Source organism: Polyodon spathula, chromosome 7 (assembly GCF_017654505.1).
Source record: "Polyodon spathula isolate WHYD16114869_AA chromosome 7, ASM1765450v1, whole genome shotgun sequence".
NCBI classification, from domain to species: domain Eukaryota; kingdom Metazoa; phylum Chordata; class Actinopteri; order Acipenseriformes; family Polyodontidae; genus Polyodon; species Polyodon spathula.
Window position 1 is genome coordinate 32295215 of NC_054540.1, and position 18246 is coordinate 32313460.

General features: G+C 39.6%; 1 protein-coding gene across 2 annotated transcripts; it reads left to right on the forward strand.

Annotated features, from left to right (window-relative positions):
- Positions 1 to 79: 79 nt before the first annotated feature.
- Positions 80 to 14274, forward strand: fkbp4 (FKBP prolyl isomerase 4). Of its 2 annotated transcripts, XM_041255309.1 has the most exons (11): positions 80 to 220; positions 819 to 967; positions 3495 to 3639; positions 7616 to 7758; positions 8071 to 8191; positions 10031 to 10187; positions 10581 to 10671; positions 11354 to 11437; positions 12036 to 12221; positions 13009 to 13248; positions 13571 to 14274. In XM_041255309.1, exons 2-11 carry the CDS (start codon positions 872 to 874, stop codon positions 13655 to 13657), a joined length of 1350 nt encoding a protein of 449 aa, XP_041111243.1. In that variant the 5' UTR covers positions 80 to 220; positions 819 to 871; the 3' UTR covers positions 13658 to 14274. The 2 variants fall into 2 exon arrangements, with proteins under 2 accessions (XP_041111243.1, XP_041111241.1); XM_041255307.1 differs by lacking the exon at positions 80 to 220 and having other exon boundaries at positions 569 to 967.
- Positions 14275 to 18246: the final 3972 nt, after the last annotated feature.

An 18246-nucleotide genomic window follows, 5' to 3' on the forward strand; every position in this document is an offset into this window, starting at 1 on the left:
CAAAGAGAAAGCTTTGGGGTACCCGCCAACCAATCACAGCTCGGAGAGAGTTTATGGTGCCAGAAGAGCCAATCGCGACTCAGTAGAGGATCAACACTCAGAACTGCAGCCGGGGCAACGCACACACGCCGATTATTATTATTATTTCTACACTGTATGGATTAAAACAATCTAGAGGATTTGCTGACTAAATCAAGTAAACTAAGTTACCGTCAAAAAGGTAGGCTACAGATCCCACCTAAAAAATATTATTTCCTAATAACCCTTGCAACCAATGTATTTAATTAACACACAACATGGCCTATTTGTGTCAGTGTTGCATTTAAATGTTGTTTTTATGTGAGCCACCAAAAACATTATAAAGTTTTAAGATTTGGACCACATACACTTTTAGTACTCTCACACTAAAACACGTTTTTACGTTTTTTTAGTTTTCCCCACAATTGTGAAACGTTCCCTAGCCCATGCAGTTGTTCTTTATTTCTGGAAAGTTCTGTGCCTGGCCTCCTACGGAAAGCGAGTTAACCGTACAGCACAATGTCTGGAAAGTTCTCTGCCTTTTCGCTTCCAGAAAGCGATTTCAGTTCTGTACAACTGGCAGAGCACCCTGCAGACAACACGCAAGTGCCATCTGCGGATTGACTGCATTGACCGTTCTCAGCGCTGTGCCTAATTAATCGCACAGATCCACAGTACTACTAGCACCAGTTTGCAAAGCAGCTGTGAATTGTAAACGTTGCATTGTTAGGGCAACAAAGTTTCAGCATATAATAATAACGAGGGATTCGACTGATCCAGGGTTTTTTTTTCTTTCTCAGTCTTGCGCTCGCTGTCTTCAGGATATCAAACTGCACAAACAATATATACCACAATGACTGCAGAAGAGGTGAAAAGCGAAGAGGCGCACCAGGCAATACCAATAGAAGGAGAAGACCTCACTCCAAAGAAAGATGAGGGACTGTTAAAGGTAATTACTGCGTGGCTCTGCGGTGTTAATAATAGAAAGATTACAGGCCATGTGTACAAGTGTGCATCTGCATCAGTGTGATAGTGTTTATTCACCCAGTTCAAATTGAAAGATTGTTAGCTCATTCTTCTAACACTGCGTTGTTAGAAGAAACAAACAGAAAACGCTCCTGACTCGGTTGCAAGAAAAACAATAAAATGGACCATGATATTAAGTTCTGTATACACGTGCATTTCAACTTGTACCCAGTGTACTACATCGGGGGAAAACAAAAACTGATGGCACGGGGAATCATTCATGTGTGTAACGCGGAGCCTACAAGCTCTAGGCCAGAAAACCCCACTTGTCCAGCACCCAGTGCCTTGAGTGTTAGTAAAAATAATCAGGATAGCCCCAGTCAGCAATAGGGCCCGCACTATTGCAGTCCAGGCGGTGACAGTGCAGTGCACCTGAGTGCAACACCTACTCACGAACATGTTATTAAATTAGTACAGTACCAGCCTCAATTTATAATTCTACGCAGGGATGCAGAGTCTGCAGTGCGTGTCGTAATAAAATACAGCTTGTTTAATTATTGCTGAAATGCAACCTCTTAAATGCTTGTATACATACAGCTTGTTTTAATTGCTGAAATGCAATCTCTTAAATGTCTGTATATATAATTATGTGTAGTCAAATATACTCGCAACAGGCGTAAAGAAAACGGAGACGTGGGGCTTGTTTGCCATTATCATTTTCTATTGCATGCTTCAAGAACTCGGGTGGGGGGGGGGATACACCTGTCTTCATTTTCACTAAACAACATGTAGTAGACCGGTGTAGGACTACAGTACATTTAAGATGCATTCTCCTTACCACACGTTTGTGGTGCGCACAGTAATGAAATACAAAACTAATGTGGGTACCCCCATTATTTTCTATTCGTGTGGTTTACTGTCTTGTGTTTTCATTAGAAACTGGTGTAAATCATGCAAACTATCAGGCTTTGTCTGTTTCATGATTGGCAGACACAGCTTGAGGTGTTGTTCCTGTTTTTGTGATTTTAAAATAGATTGATATTGTTGGCATATTTATGACGCATGTAGGGTTTAGCGCAATACATACAGTACTATGAAAAAGTATTTGCCCCCTGTCAGATTTTCTGCATTTTTGCATATTTTTGACACTGAGTGTTATCAGATCTTCAACCAAAATCTAATATTAGATAAAAGGGACCCTGAGTGAACCAATAACACAAAATGTTGATACTTATTTCATTAAAGAAAGTTATGCAACACACAATGCCCCCGTGTGAAAAAGTAATCGCCCCCTTAGACTCAATAACTGGTTACGCCACGTTTAGCAGCAATAACTGCAACCAAACGCTTCCTGTAGTTATTGATCAGTCTCTCACAGCGCAGTGGAGGAATTCTGCCCCACTCCTTCATGCAGAACTGCTTCAACTCGGTGACATTTGTGGGTGTTCGAGCATAAACTGCGCATTTCAGGTCCTGCCACAACATCTCAATGGGGTTTAGTTCTGGACTTTGACTAGGGAATTCCAAAACTTTAAATTTCTTCAACCATTTTGATGTAGACTTGCTTGTGTGTTTTGGATCATTGTCTTGCTTGCTTGCTGCATGACCCAGCTGCACTTCAGCTTCAGCTCATGGACGGATGGCTTGACATTCTCCTGTAGAATTCTCTGATACAGAGCAGAATTCATGATGGCAAGTCAACCAGGTCCTTCCTGTGACTTCCTGGACAATTTTAGGCCTTGCTCTTGGAGAGATTTTGGCAGGACAGCCACTCCTGGGAAGATTCACTACGGTCCCAAACTTTCTCCATTTGGACAGTGTGGCTCTGACTGTGGTTTGGTGGAGCCCCAGAGCCTTAGAAATGACTTTGTAACCCTTTCCAGACTGATAGGTATCAACAACTTTTTTTTCTGGAGGTCTTCAGGAATTTCTTTTGATCGTGGCATGATGTGCCTCTAGAACCCGTGTGCTGACAACTTCATTCTGATGGTAAGGGCTAATGTTAGTCAGATTTACATTGGGCAGGACTGGCCCAAATCAGGTCTGATTGTTAACCAAAGTATTCAAACAGCTGATCCTAATTATCCCTTGAATTGGGTTGAGTTAACTAGGGAGGGGGCAAGAACTATTCCACACCTTAAGAGTGCATGTTTCATTACCTTGCACACCAAACAAATGACAGCAGCACCAAACTTTGGTGTCATTTTTTTTCTCTGACTCCCTCTATATACTAGTACAACCCCCCAAAAAATCTGAACAAATTCAGTGTGAAAAATGTGCTAAAATGCAGAAAATCAGACAGGAGGCAAATGCTTTTTCATGGCACAGTATATATTTAAATGTACGCGGGCTGTATTGGAATATGTAGCTCATAACTTTTGGTTGTGTGTATTTGAAGACATATTGAACACTGTTAAACACTTTTTATTTATTTTTTGTTAGTTTCTTTTCTGTTTTTTATTTATTTTTTTTTTATTTTTTAAATCTCCCCAATGGTTTTATTGTAACAGGTGATTCTGAAGGAGGGGGTGGGCAATGAGACCCCCATGACTGGGGACAAGGTCAGCGTTCACTACGTGGGGACACTGCTGGACGGCACCAAGTTTGACTCCAGCCGGGACAGGGACGAGCAGTTCACTTTTGTCCTTGGGAAAGGTAGGTCCATTGCTGTGATCCAATAGGCTGGGGAGGTTAATTTGGCAAGCGCACAATCTGGATTGTGGCGGAGCTGTTGATACGTAGTGAAGCTCACATTAGAGCTGATGAAGGGTTAAAGCAGAGGTCCTGTACCCATTCTAAAACAGATATACATGCAGCTATGGACAAAAGCTTTGCGTCACCTATCATTTCAGGATTGAGACAATAATAATAATAATAATAAAAAAACTACATGAACATTGTTTAGATATTTTATTCAACATAATCAAACTATGAAATGATATCGTAACAGTCTACCAGAAGCCATAATAGTAGTACAATATTTCATGTTAGATTTCGAAATGTCACATTTTTCAATTTGTTAGTTTGTCATTAAATATATGGGAAAACTACAAAGCAGTGTGTAGTTGTTAGTGTTCGATATGATACCATGCACAGTATCGTGATATTCAGTGCTATAGTGATAATTTGGGTCTCATATCCATTAAATGATAAATGGCTGCTAAATAACTTTTTTTTGCAAGTGGAAAGTACATAATAGGCTAATACACAGTTAATAATGATGCAGCATGGTGGAATGTTTGCTCTTACAGTTATGATTTCCAATACATGAGTAGATATTAAAATATATATTATACTCCAATTACAAGGAATCCGTTCGTTCTTATATATAATAAAATAACACAAATACTTTCCTTGAAGCACACTTTTTATAACCAGGCCAGATGTTTCATACATGGTTATCTTAGAAGTGCTCTACAAATGTGAGCAAGGAGTGAAAAAATGAAGCACTGTTGTGGATGCTGATTTACACGGATACTTCAAGAAATGGCGTGATGAGGTTCTTGCTTGGATCAATAAACAACCAAATGAGGAAAATGGCCAAATGGACCTCCTGGTTTGTAACATTTCTTATGTTTTTAAAAAGTCACATATAGCATAACGCATCCATGAATCTATACTGTTCAAGTCTTTTAGAAAGTAAAACAAGTACAATGCAAAACTAGACTAGCCTGATTGATTCATGTACATTGTAAAACATTTCTTTTTAAACAAACGCTGTAATGTGTTACATTAGGGAATACACACAAACGTTGTATTCCTTCATTTTAAACACTATACGTTGATTTTACAATTTTATAGTGTTGGATATTTTGAAAATCGCCACTTCCAAATTTAGTAAAGTTAGTTTAGCGGATTAAAAAAAAGTAATTCTGGCGAACTGCCTTTCTAAAAACACTGCTAACATATGCAATTCAGTAGGGAACAATTCAAAGTTTAGCATTGTATTTAATGCTACATTTCCAAAACAAATGAAATGGGCCACTGATGCCTTCCTCTTACATGCTATTATTAGAACAGAATTCTCGTAAGCGTATTCAAGCCAAATGTCTTGTCAAAACAACGCCCCAGTGCACCTTAAAACATATTAAGAACATTCTACTAGTGAGAGGATGTTAGAAATCTTGATCGTTTGGTCGTTAGAAATCTTGCAAAGAAAGTAGACAAAAGACAACCACTATGGCTACTATAATAAAACGTAAGTACTTTTTATTGGTTTCACGTTAAACCTGTAAACGTCTGGCGGTGACTCGGAAGCTTTAGGCATGCTTTCCTCTGCAGGTGAAGCGTCACATTGATCCTGTTAAGGAAACTGATATGCTGGCAATGAAGTCTATGTTCTTTCTGCTCTTTCCACCGTTCGTGCATGCAATTCAAAACACAGGAGTTTCACAGCTATCCCATTACATGCACTTAAAATACAAATCCAAAAAACAGTTTTAATGACATGTCAGCAAATTTATATTTTTGCACTTTCTAGCAAATGCACTGTAGTGATGATTTAAACAAGCATCAATTTTGATCAGTGTGTTCCTGTTATGTGTTGCCTTTGCTGTGACTTTTTTTTTTTTTTTGTAAGTAATGTGCACTGGGATTCACTTAAACTAAAAGAACGGAACAAACTACAGTCAAAGTGAACTTCAGCAAAGAGATCAGGGGTGGCGATCTGAAAGATAAAAATAAAAAAAACCTGGTACCGATCTCAAAACCATGATACTTCTATATTTGTTTTAGCCCGATATTAGGTAACGTAGGAGTTTGGTATCATGATATACCATAGGTATCGATATACCATTGAACACTAAATTCAATATGTTAAGCATGTTTCGTTCGACTTAATTGTATAGGGAGATGCTGAATCTTTGGCTGTAGCGATGGCACATGTGGAATTACGCACAGTATTAAGATGGCACATGTGGAATTACGTTGTATTTCTAATTAAGCGATAGAGCCTGTCGATGCAGGCTCTACCGTGTGGTAGATGACGGGGACTGGAGCAGCGAGGGCGCTAACGAAAGTCAAGGTCATCTACCACACGGTAGCCTGCATCGAGAGGGCTCTATTGCTATTAGAAAACAATGTATTTATTTTCTCTTAAAAAAAACTTTAAAACCTATATTTACCTTATACTTCTGATATTTTGCCAGGTAGCATTCCACTGAGGAAAATAGTCCCTTAGAATAATTAGAATATTGGAATAGAAAAACTGCATACACATAGAGAACTTTTATTATTATTATTATTACTATTATTAGTATTATTATTATTATTTATTTTATTATTATTATTATTATTATTATTATTGACATTAAAATGACTCAATAAATATTTATTTATTGAGGTCTTACTTTTATAATTTATTTGGACATGTATAATTATTGAATAGTGCATGTAGTATTGAGTCTGACTCGAAAACTTTTTAAGAACATAAATAAGATAAGAACATAAGAAAGTTTACAAACGAGAGGAGGCCATTCGGCCCATCTTGCTCGTTTGGTTGTTAGTAGCTTATTGATCCCAAAATCTCATCAAGCAGCTTCTTGAAGGATCCCAGGGTGTCAGCTTCAACAACATTACTGGGGAGTTGATTCCAGACCCTCACAATTCTCTGTGTAAAAAAGTGTCTCCTATTTTCTGTTCTGAATGCCCCTTTTTCTAAACTCCATTTGTGACCCCTGGTCCTTGTTTCTTTTTTCAGGCTGAAAAAGTCCCTTGCGTCGACACTGTCAATACCTTTTAGAATTTTGAATGCTTGAATTAGGTCGCCACGTAGTCTTCTTTGTTCAAGACTGAACAGATTCAATTCTTTTAGCCTGTCTGCATATGACATGCCTTTTAAGCCCGGAATAATTCTGGTCGCTCTTCTTTGCACTCTTTCTAGAGCAGCAATATCTTTTTTATAGCGAGGTGACCAGAACTGCACACAATATTCAAGATGAGGTCTTACTAGTGCATTGTACAGTTTTAACATTACTTCCCTTGATTTAAATTCAACACTTATGGCAGTGTAAATAACTGCAGCTCCGAGCAGCTCTCACCTCAAAGACCAGCGTCGAGTTAGGTGGGATTTTGGGTGGGTTGCCGGCTACCCCGTAGGCGTATTCTGGTTTGCAGATAAGCCGGCAAACTTGTTGGAGGCGGGGCGTCATTCAAGCAGGCAGGGAGTGGATTGGCTGGTGCTGAAAGAACTGAAACTGGGTTGGGAGTTTGACTGGCTGATTTTGAGGGAGAGTGTTGTTTGGATCCAGCCAATGACAGAATTGTGGACCAATTGTGTCTTTGATTTGCTGTGAATTGAGTCTTCATTACGGTATCCTGTCACAGACATGAGATCCCTTGTCTCTAGACCAACTTCAGAAAGTATGTTTAAGTAGCTTTTTATGTTATAAGATTAGTTGTAGATTAGAATATTAAGGGAAAAAAACAGTATTTGTGCGCGGATTGATTTTAAAATATAATTCACAGTTAAGCACTTCAACGTTCCAGCGGGCATCTATGCAAAATAGAAGCCCGCTAGATCTGAAAGCTGATTGGCTGGTTGCACTCAATCGTTTTTTAATTGTAATTGTTTCCTATAAATTGGCCTTCCAGAGGAAGTACTTCAGTAAAATGCTTGTGTTCTTGTTTCCAGGGCAGGTGATCAAAGCCTGGGACCTTGGTGTGAGTACCATGAAGATTGGGGAAGTTTGCCGGCTTATCTGCAAACCAGAATACGCCTACGGGGTAGCCGGCAACCCACCCAAAATCCCACCTAACTCGACGCTGGTCTTTGAGGTGAGAGCTGCTCGGAGCTGCAGTTATTTACACTGCCATAAAAGGGAGCCGTGTCCACTGGAGTGCAATTTACTACAAGCACTGAGGTCTGAGTTGCAGTCGGGAGACTACCTGCAACCCTGCTCCATCTCGGATCTGGTGTGTGTTTTTGTTAAGTTGGTGAGAGGGCAGAAATAAATGACTAGCAGGCAGTACCTTGGTAACATACTTTAAAAAATAAAATAAATAAATAAATAGAAGTGTGCATGCGACTGACATTCTCACGTAGAGCTGTTGCAATAGCCCCCTTGCATTTCCTCTCCCATCCTCCAGGTGGAGTTGTTTCAGTTCAAGGGGGAGGACCTCACTGACAAGGAGGACGGAGGGATCATTCGCAGGATCCTCACAAAGGGGGAGGAGTACACCAAACCCAATGAGGGCGCCATCGTGGAGGGTGAGTGGAACTAACTGCTAAATCCCAGAGAACTCCCAAAACAGGCATTGAAACGGAGGCAACAGGTGTCAAATTATCCAGTTTGAAACACTCTTCAAAGCTTTGCGTGTACAGTCAATTCTCATTAATACGAATTTCAGGGGACCAGCCAAAAAAAAATTGTGTTATCTAAGCCAAATGCATACTGTCAGTTTTTGTTGAAGTTACAGGAACACAAGTGAAATTTCAATTACATTATAATTAAAAGTATTTACATTTAAAAGTACTGTGCATTTTATTGAAAAGTTGGTTGTTGCTGTCCCATTCTGATCACAGGCATTTTTAAACCACAGAAACAACGCCTCCACTTTTGTCTGCAAGGAATGTGCACATTTTTGTGCTGCAAAATTATTTGCACTATGTTAAATGAATTTGTATTATAATTAGTGCTGGGACAAACACAGGATTTTTGTGTTTGGATAACTGCTCATAATTTAAATGTTCATTCGGGTATTCGTTCTTTTTCAAAAAGTGATAAAAGCCATTGTATTGCTCAGAACGCAGGCAGAGACAGCATAGCAGCAGGGGGGCGTTGCCCACGTGTGTGCCTTTTATTTTACAGCAAGACGTTACAATATGTTACCGGTTAAAGTAGAAAACTATCCCAGGTGTAAGGAATACGTTGTGTAGGCCTTACAACCAGTGAATTAACTACTAAACAAAGGATGCCAAATAGCAGTTCTAGTTAAACATTGTGTTTACTCCCAAAATAAACAGTGCATAGTTGACACTGCTTTTATCTTTTTATTTTTTTTCCATTCCTTGCCGTTGCTGTTTCTTCACAGTAAACAGTGGCCATAGACATGTTTTCGTAAAGTAATAACATGAGGTTTAATTGTGCCTTTTTGTAGCTGAACGAGTAAATAAAAACTGAAATTTAACTTTAAACACTTCAATTAAAAGAGAAGTGGAAACTTGTTCTCGTTTATTGCATTCCACATAACAGAAAGTCACAACAAAAATATATAATATATACAATCTGTTATAAAAAAAATCACTGCACACCATTTCCAGCAAGTTGGGCACTGTTTAAGTGAGGCATTTCAGAGTGACGTGCTTGCCTTTTTTCTGTCCCGTTAGATTCTGACTTGTTCTAAAGCAGCACAATGCTTTTTTGATCCAGGTAGCCTTCATAGAGATCACTATGCGTGTGCGCATGGTTTGTTTGCATTTTACTGTCTAAATTTAAATACAGGCTCGAGCTGCTGTGTTGATCCTGTGGTTTTGGGTTTTTTTTATATTTTAAATGTCACATCACACAGACCTTTTTCATTTTATGTCTTTTAAATTGTCACGCCAATTCTGGTGAGATGGTAAATAAGTGCAAGGTGTTTTTGTCATTTCTAGTGAATATGAATACATGTGAGAAAATATTCCTTTTGGATATTTTTCCCAGTACTAATTAGAACAAGTAATTTACCATAAACGATTGCTAAATGAATTAACAAGAATCGACTATTTAGAAAACCTCTTATCCAGTTTTCATAAAACTAGGTTTTCACAAGTTATGTCAAGCATCAGAATTAGATATTTTGGAGAGGTGGCTGTCAGTCCTTGCATGTGTCACTCGAGTGATTTTGGTGGAAACACCAGGCAGTGGAAAAGAGACAATAGAGAGACTTATTGAGAGAATCCACACCTAACAAGATAAGGAAGTGAATGTCTCTTTTTATAGTGGTCTGTGTGTCACATATCTAGAGAACCTATCTAATTGCCTGTCTGTTTGTCTATATGGTGATTGCAGTACCCTTTTCTGTTTCGTGGTGCTTGCTGTTTGTTGACCCATTTTGTTCATTCCAGTGTCTCTGGAAGGTGAGTGGGAGGGGAAGGTTTTTGACCGCAGGGAGCTGACGTTTGAGGTGGGAGACGGGGAGAGCTTGGAGATCCCAAGAGGCATTGAGAAGGCTCTCCAGTCCATGGAGAAAGGAGAGGAGTCCATCATCAAGCTCTCACCCAGGTAAGAGGGAGGCAAACAGGGGAGACTGAGGAAGAAGTGGGGGCCAAAGAGGGAGGTTAGGCAAAACGTTTTGGGGATCGGTTCTTTAATTTGTGCTTTATGGATGCTTTTAAAATTACTAATAGCAGCGTCTTTGCTGCATTGCCACAGGAGATCAGTTGGTTAGTGTATCAGCGATGGCAGTAAGACTCCCATTGCACTGCAGTTTCACCAAGTCAAATCATCATATGGTTGAATAGCAACAGTGTGGAGGTAACAAGCTCAGGTTTGTCTTATTAAGCTCACAGTAAAACCAGAAACTGATCAAACTGCTGTTCAATGGGAGTCTTATCAATGCAACAGTGAACAGATTTGAACCATAATCCCGCTGTGTTTGTGTCTTGTTTTCTCTAGCTATGGGTTCGACAACGCAGGGAGCTCCCAGTTTAACATCCCTCCAGGCGCAGAGCTCAGTTACAAAGTCAAGCTTGTCTCTTTTGAGAAGGTAGGTTGGTTGAGGGAGGGAGCTGCTCATAACAGACAAGCGACCCACTCGATTCTCAAGCACAAAAGTATCACGAGGAGGAAGATGAAAAGTTGCATGACCAGATCCCACTTGTCAATACATTTTAAACACCTCATTGCAAAAAAAGAAAGTTAGCATAATTTTATAAAGGGCTAAGGTGTGGTATCAGTGAAAATAAAGTTTTGAGACTGGTAGATGAAATCCTTTCATAGTAAAGAAATCTTTTTAACCAATCAAGAGCTTCACATGAGAAACTGTTTTCAGCTTGTCCTGTGCTTTGCCTCTGTGATGGAGTTCTAGAACTCTGACTCACAGGAAGGGAGTTCCAGGGGCTGCTGGTAGGTGAAGTTCTTATTTATAGCTCACCTCTAGAGCTCATGGGGGGGATGCTGTAGTATGTCACTCCTAGACTCCTTTGGAAGGGTTTTTTGCATTAAGGCTTCAATCCTTGAGATGCCTACACAGTGCTGCTGCGTGTCAACAGGGACACGCACATACACACACACACACACACACGCACTTATTGGATGATGGCTCTGTCATTTCAGGTACGAATAGCTTTCCCACAGCAGCAGCCTTGCAAAGAAGCCAGGTGTTTTTATACCTGCTCTTAGGAATTTATTTTAGTAGACATTTTCTACCCCCCCTCCCCCCCAATCAGGCCAAAGAGTCGTGGGAAATGAGCACAGAAGAGAAGCTGGAGCAAGGACCCATTGTCAAGGAAAAGGGAACCCAGTACTTTAAAGTGAGTATAGTGCACTGCATACCATGAACCACTGCAAACTAAGTATACGCACTGCATACCATGAGTCATGCCTCTTACTAATTTGTAGTATTACTGCTCCCTCCTTTATTGCAGCCTTGTGGCAACACTCTTTCAGCTTGCATAAATATTGAGGGTTTATTTGATTGTATTAGAGTGCAGTCTGCATTGTCTGTATGAAGGTAGAAGTGTTTGCGTCAAAATTAAGGGTGCTCCCATGTGAGTGAGACAGTACTGTTTAGCACCTCTTTGAGTCTGTTCCCAAGGTGGTGGTGTCTTGCCTGTTTTGTATTTTTATTTATAATTTCATGGTTTAACTACTTAAGGTACACAAGGAACTGAGCGGCTGTTTAAACGGTTTCTTCTTAAAATACATTTTGAGAGCAATTTCAGGTATCACGAGGCGGAAACTGATAATTTGCATGACGAGAGCCAACCTGTCAGGTACATTTTGAAAACTGTTTTGTGCACCTCATTGCACAAATCAGAAAGTTAGCATGGTTTGTATTTGTGGGACACACATGTCCCTTGTTTCTTACAGCATCAGCACTGCTGTACCTAACTCTGTGTCTGCCCTCAGGAAGGGAAGTACAGGCAGGCTGCGCTGCAGTACAAGAAGATCGTCTCCTGGCTGGATCACGAGTCCGGGTTGTCAGAGCAGAACGAGCAGAAAGCCAGGGCCCTGCGGCTCGCTGCCCACCTCAACTTGGCCATGTGCTTCATCAAGATACAGGAGCACACGCAGGCCCTGGAGAACTGCAGCAAGGTAGCACAGTGCAGAAAGCGCCCCACACACTCCCTCCCTCCCCACCAAGCGCCCCACACACTCCTGCAAACCGTCCCCACCGAGCGCCACACACCCTCCCTCCCCAACGAGCTCGCCCCACACACTCCCTCCCGAGCACCCCACACTCACACTCACACTCACACACACACACACCCTCTCTCCCCACCGAGTGCCCCACAGAGCACCTCACATACACACGTCCTCCCTACCCACAGAGCGCCCCACACACTCACTCCCTCCCTCCCCACAGAGTGCCCCCCCCCGCACACACACTGTCCCTCCCCAGGGAGGGGTGGCTCACACACACACACCCTCCTCCTCCCCACAGAGTGTGACACTCCCTGGTAAGGAGGGGTCCTCCTCTCCCACAGAGGGGTGTCTCACGGGGCCCCCCCCCGCCACACGCAAGCACCACTCTCCCTCCCTCCCCCACCGAGCACCCCACACTCACACACACACACCCTCCCTCCCCACAGAGTGCCCCACAGAGCGCCTCACATACACACTCCCTCCCTCCCCACCGAGCGCCCACACACGCCCTCCCTTCCCACAGAGCGCCCCACACACACACTCCCTCCCTCCCCACAGAGCACACCACACTCCCTCCCTCTCACTCCCTCTCTTACTCCACAGAGCGCCCCACACACTCCCTCAATCCCTCACTCATTCACTCTCTCCCTCCACACAGAGCCTTACACACCCTCCCTTCCTCAATGACAAGACTCTGTTGTGCTAATTGTATGTATGTCTGTCTGTCTGTCCCTAGGCTCTGGAGCTGGATGGCTGCAATGAGAAGGCTCTTTTCCGTCGCAGCGAGGCACTCTTTGCTCTGAAGGAGTTCGAGGAGGCGCGCAATGGCTTTCAAAAGGTGGTGCAGCTGTACCCGGACAACAAGGCAGCCAAGACACAGGTCACAGCCTGTCAGCGGTTCTTGAGAGAGCAGCACGAGAAAGACAAGCGGCTCTACGCAAACATGTTCTCCAAGCTCGCAGCACATGACACCAAGGTGAGGGGGGAGGGGGCACTGGTCAAACAGCACCCTGGCCTGAGTGTTCTTGAGTGCTGGGTTGACCCTGTCCCCTGAGTGCCTGTTGCGTGAGTGCTGGGTTGACCTGTCCCGTGAGTGGAGACTATGTGAGTGCTGGGTTGACCTGTCCCCTGAGTGGAGGTTGTGTGAGTGCTGGGTTGACCCTGTCTCCTGAGTGGAGGTTGTGTGCTGGTTTGACCTGTCCCCTGAGTGGAGGTTGTGTGCTGGTTTGACCCTGTCGCCTGAGTGAAGGCTGTGTGAGTGCTGGGTTGACTCTGTCTCCTGTGTTTCTTTCCTACAGAAAGAAGCTGCAGAGGAAGGGAAGGATGTCAAGCCAGAGATCAGGCTAACAGAGGAGGGCAGCATGGAGGTCGAACAGAACCCTTAAAATAAAAGCAGCTTGTATGTGGGAGGAGCGCCTGTACTGTAGAGCATATGTTTGTTAGAGGACCTGTGTCGGAAGAAGAAAGGGCACAAGAAAGGGCAGATCTATTAGAAAGCCAGCAGCAAGACTCTGCCTGGGCTTGAAGCTTCAGCATCCCTCTTGAAAATAGTGTTGCTTTGCACTCTGACTCTCCTGCACAGGAAGGGAATCTGTGGTGTGGAACACAAGGTTCTCATGAGACCGGTGGAAGCAAATACTTTTTTGTTGCTTTTTTTAAAGGAAAAATAATAAAACATTTGATTTGTGAAGTGCGAATTGCTTGCTCATTAGACAACCTTTTCTCTATGTGCCTGCACATTAAGATTTACTTTATTTTATATTTTTAATATACCCCAATACAAACTATAAGTCACATCCCCATTGGAACTTATCAGCAGCAGATAATATCCCTGAGTGTAGATCTCACACTCAGAATGTCATTGACAAAGCATTTGAAACATTTAAACCACAATGTAATCTACATAAACACATTAAATGCATTAATAAGCTTTTTTGTATTGTATTAGGATTGAATGACTTATTTCTGTGTTCAGCGGTTACCCAATAAAGTTGAGAGTGGATTTTCACTTGCACGGTTTGTATGACGGACTTGAAGCAGAGTGCAAGAGAAAATGCCTCTACTGAATGAGACAGCCAAACGAACAGTTAGAAACAGTAACACTTTACACAGTGTCTTGAATTACTGTGTATTTACATAGTAGTTACTTAGTAAATCCATGTGTACTTACACATCATTACGATGTTATTATGCATTCAACTTACTTGATGTGTATATTTTTGTGCGTGATCTAATTACCCTTACCCTTGTCTGATACAGTTGTTTAGTGCAAAAAAATGTGTACATTAAGTACATTGTAATTATCCATAATAACATTGTAATTGTAAATTAACGACTATGTAAATGTGCAGTAATTAGACACAATGTAAAGTGTTACCTTATAAATTTACAGTATAAGGATTACAAGAGCAGTGAAAATGTAAACGAGATCCGCTATATGTATATATATATATATATATATATATATATATATATATATATATATATATATATATATATATAAATTTTTTACAGTTGTAGTCAAAAGTTTACATATGCCAATAGAAACTTATTTCTAAACATTCTTGAACAAATTCTAGGAAAAATCTTTTGTACAGAAGTTTTGCTTTGTGGATGAGGAAAAAAAGTTACAAGAAATAGATATCTACAATTATTTATTATTTGCAAAACTCAAAAAATGCTAATTCAAAAGTATTCATAACCTGACAAGGAAAATTAAATTAATAGCTAGTTGAGGTAACTTTAGCAATAATAACCTTTTTTAAATGATTAGGATATTTGTCAATGAGCTTTTGGCATGATTCTTTAGTGATTTTTGACCATTATTCAATGCAAAATTGTTCCAGTTCATTCAAATTTAGAGGACTTCTCTTGTGCACAGCCCATTCTTCAACTCATACCAAAGATTCTCAATCGGATTTAGATCGGGACTTTGACTAGGCCATTCCAGAACCTTGATTTTATTCTTCTTCAACCATTCTGAAGTAGATTCTGATGTGTGCTTTGGATCGTTGTCGTGTTGGAACGTCCAGTTGCGCTTTTAAACCAAGTTTTGTAGTGGAGGGTTTCAGATTAGCCAATATCTTTTGGTATGCTATGGAATCCATTTTACCATGTATTGGAACTAAATTTCCTGTGCCATTAGAGTAAAAACAGCCCCATAGAAGGATATTACCACCTCCATGCTTGACAGTAGGTATGGTGTTCTTTTCTTTGTATGCCTCACCAGACTTTCTCCAAACGTAATGACTATCAGCGTGACCAAATAGCTCGATTTTTTTTTTTTTGTTTCATCACTCCACAAAACCTTTGACCAGAACTCATATCCATCATTCAAATGCTGTTTTGCAAACTTTAAGCAAGTGTCCTTGTGACGTTTTCCTAAGAGTGGATTTTTCCTTGACCTGCGACCATTGAGGCCTTCACCATGCAATACTCGACCTATGATTGAAATGGAAACTTCATCCCACTTGCAGTCAATTCACTTTGAATATCTTTGGCAGTATATCTTGGATTGTTATTAACCTTCCTCACAGTTCTTGTACTTGTTCTAGTGAAAGAACCTTCTTTCTTCCAGACAGAGGGAATGTTGTACTTCTTGATAACAAAGTGTTATTTCCTAATTGCTTATGCCTCAAAAGTATAGAACATGGCTATTATTCCCCACAAACTTTGCTTTTGTGACCAGGACAGTGATATTTCAAAATATCACTATTTCCAATGGGAAAATGGGCAAATGTGTGTCTTTTCGTTCACATAAAGTCAGAAAAAAAACAACATATGAATCCAAATTAACATGTATTTATACTAAAGTAATACAAAGATGACTACAAAAGATTTAGAAGTGAGTAGTTTTTCGAGATTTACAATTATACTGTATTTACAGTATAATTGTAAATTATAAGATTTAGAAGTGAGTAGTTTTTCGAGATTTACAATTATACTGTATTTACAGTATAATTGTAAATTATAAGATTTAGAAGTGAGTAGTTTTAGAAGTGAGTAGTTTTTCGAGATTTACAATTATACTGTATTTATAGTATAATTGTAAATCTCGAAAAACTACTCACTTCTAAATCTTTTGTAGTCATCTTTGTATTACTTTAGTATAAATACATGTTAATTTGGATTCATATGTTGTTTTTTTTCTGACTTTATGTGAACGAAAAGACACACATTTGCCCATTTTCCCATTGGAAATAGTGATATTTTGAAATATCACTGTCCTGGTCACAAAAGCAAAGTTTGTGGGGAATAATAGCCATTTTCTATACTTTTGAGGCATAAGCAATTAGGAAATAACACTTACTACCCAGGAACAAAAATTGTGTTACATAGTGTAATAGAAACAATAGTTAAAAATTGGGATACTCAAATGCTTTAAAATCTTGTATCCTCCTTCAGCTTTGACAGTAAATACATTTCTGCCTAATGTCTTCAGATAGCTCTACTTTTTCCCTTATTGACTTACTGGTAATGATAGCAATCATCCCATGCCTACCTATTTTATACTCTTTAAGAATGTTCACCTACAATCCAGCATTTTCTAAACTTTTCTAGAATTAGGTTCAGCATTATCATATTGAAATCTCTAGCCCCTTGTAGTCAATACTATCATAGCATGAAAGAGTATGAATACTTTGTAATTAGCAGTTTTGGAGTTTTAAAAAAAAATGCTGAAATAAATAATTGTAGACCTCTATTTCTTGTAACTTTTTTCCTCATCCACAAAAGCAAAACTTTTGCTACAAAATAAATTTCCAGAAATTATACATTGTACTACAACTGTGTGTGTGTGTGTGGTACTATTATATATATATATATATATATATATATATATATATATATATATATACACACACACATTATATATATATATATATATTATATATATATATATATATATATATATATATATAAATATTAATATATATATATTTACATCTTGACGTCACAAGTTTCAAAATCCGAATACATGCTTTTCCAAAATTTTTTTATAAATTTTTTCAAATTTTCTTTTTTTTTTAGAAATAACAGTCCATACAAACCTCGTTTTCGGGAAGTCGACAAAAGCCCTTTTTCGAAAAAAAATAAAAGCTTTTCTTTTAAACAGCTGAAGGACTTTACCCCAAAACATCTTGAAAATAAGATTTTTTTTCTTTTAAACTTTTTGTGTACTTAAAACAAAGAAAATTTTGAAAAACCTTTTATTTAATATAATAGGATATATCTTTATATATATATATATATATATATATATATATATATATATATATACACACACACACACACACACACACACATACAGTGCCTATAGAAAGTCTACACCCCCTTTCAAAATGTTCACCTTTTGTTGCCTTATGGCCTGGAATTAAAATGCATTAAAATATATGGATATCCTCTATATCTATATATATATATATATATATATATATATATATATATATATATATATATATATATATACATCCTACCCCACAACTTCCAAGTGAAAAAAATATTCTGGAAATTTGTAGAAAATTAATTAAAAATAAAAACTGAAATAGCTTGGTTGGATAAGTGTCCACCCCCCTTGTAATAGCAATCCTAAATTATCTCAGGTGTAACCAATCGCCTTCAAAATGACACACCAAGTTAAGTGGCCTTCATCTGTGTTAAACTGTAGAGATTCACATGATTTCAGGATAAATTCAGCAGTTCCTGTAGGTTCCCTCTGCTGGGTAGTGCATTTCAAAGCAAAGACTCAACCATGAGCACCAAGGCACTTTCAAAAGAACTACAGGACAAAGTTGTTGAAAGGCACAGATCGGGATGGGAATAAAAAAATATCAAAGGCCTTGAATATCACTTGGAGCACGGTCAAGATGATTAATAAGAAGTGGAAGGTTTATGGCACCACCAAGACCCTGCCTAGATCAGGTCGTACCTCCAAACTGGATGACCGAGCAAGAAGGAGACTGATCAGAGAAGCTAC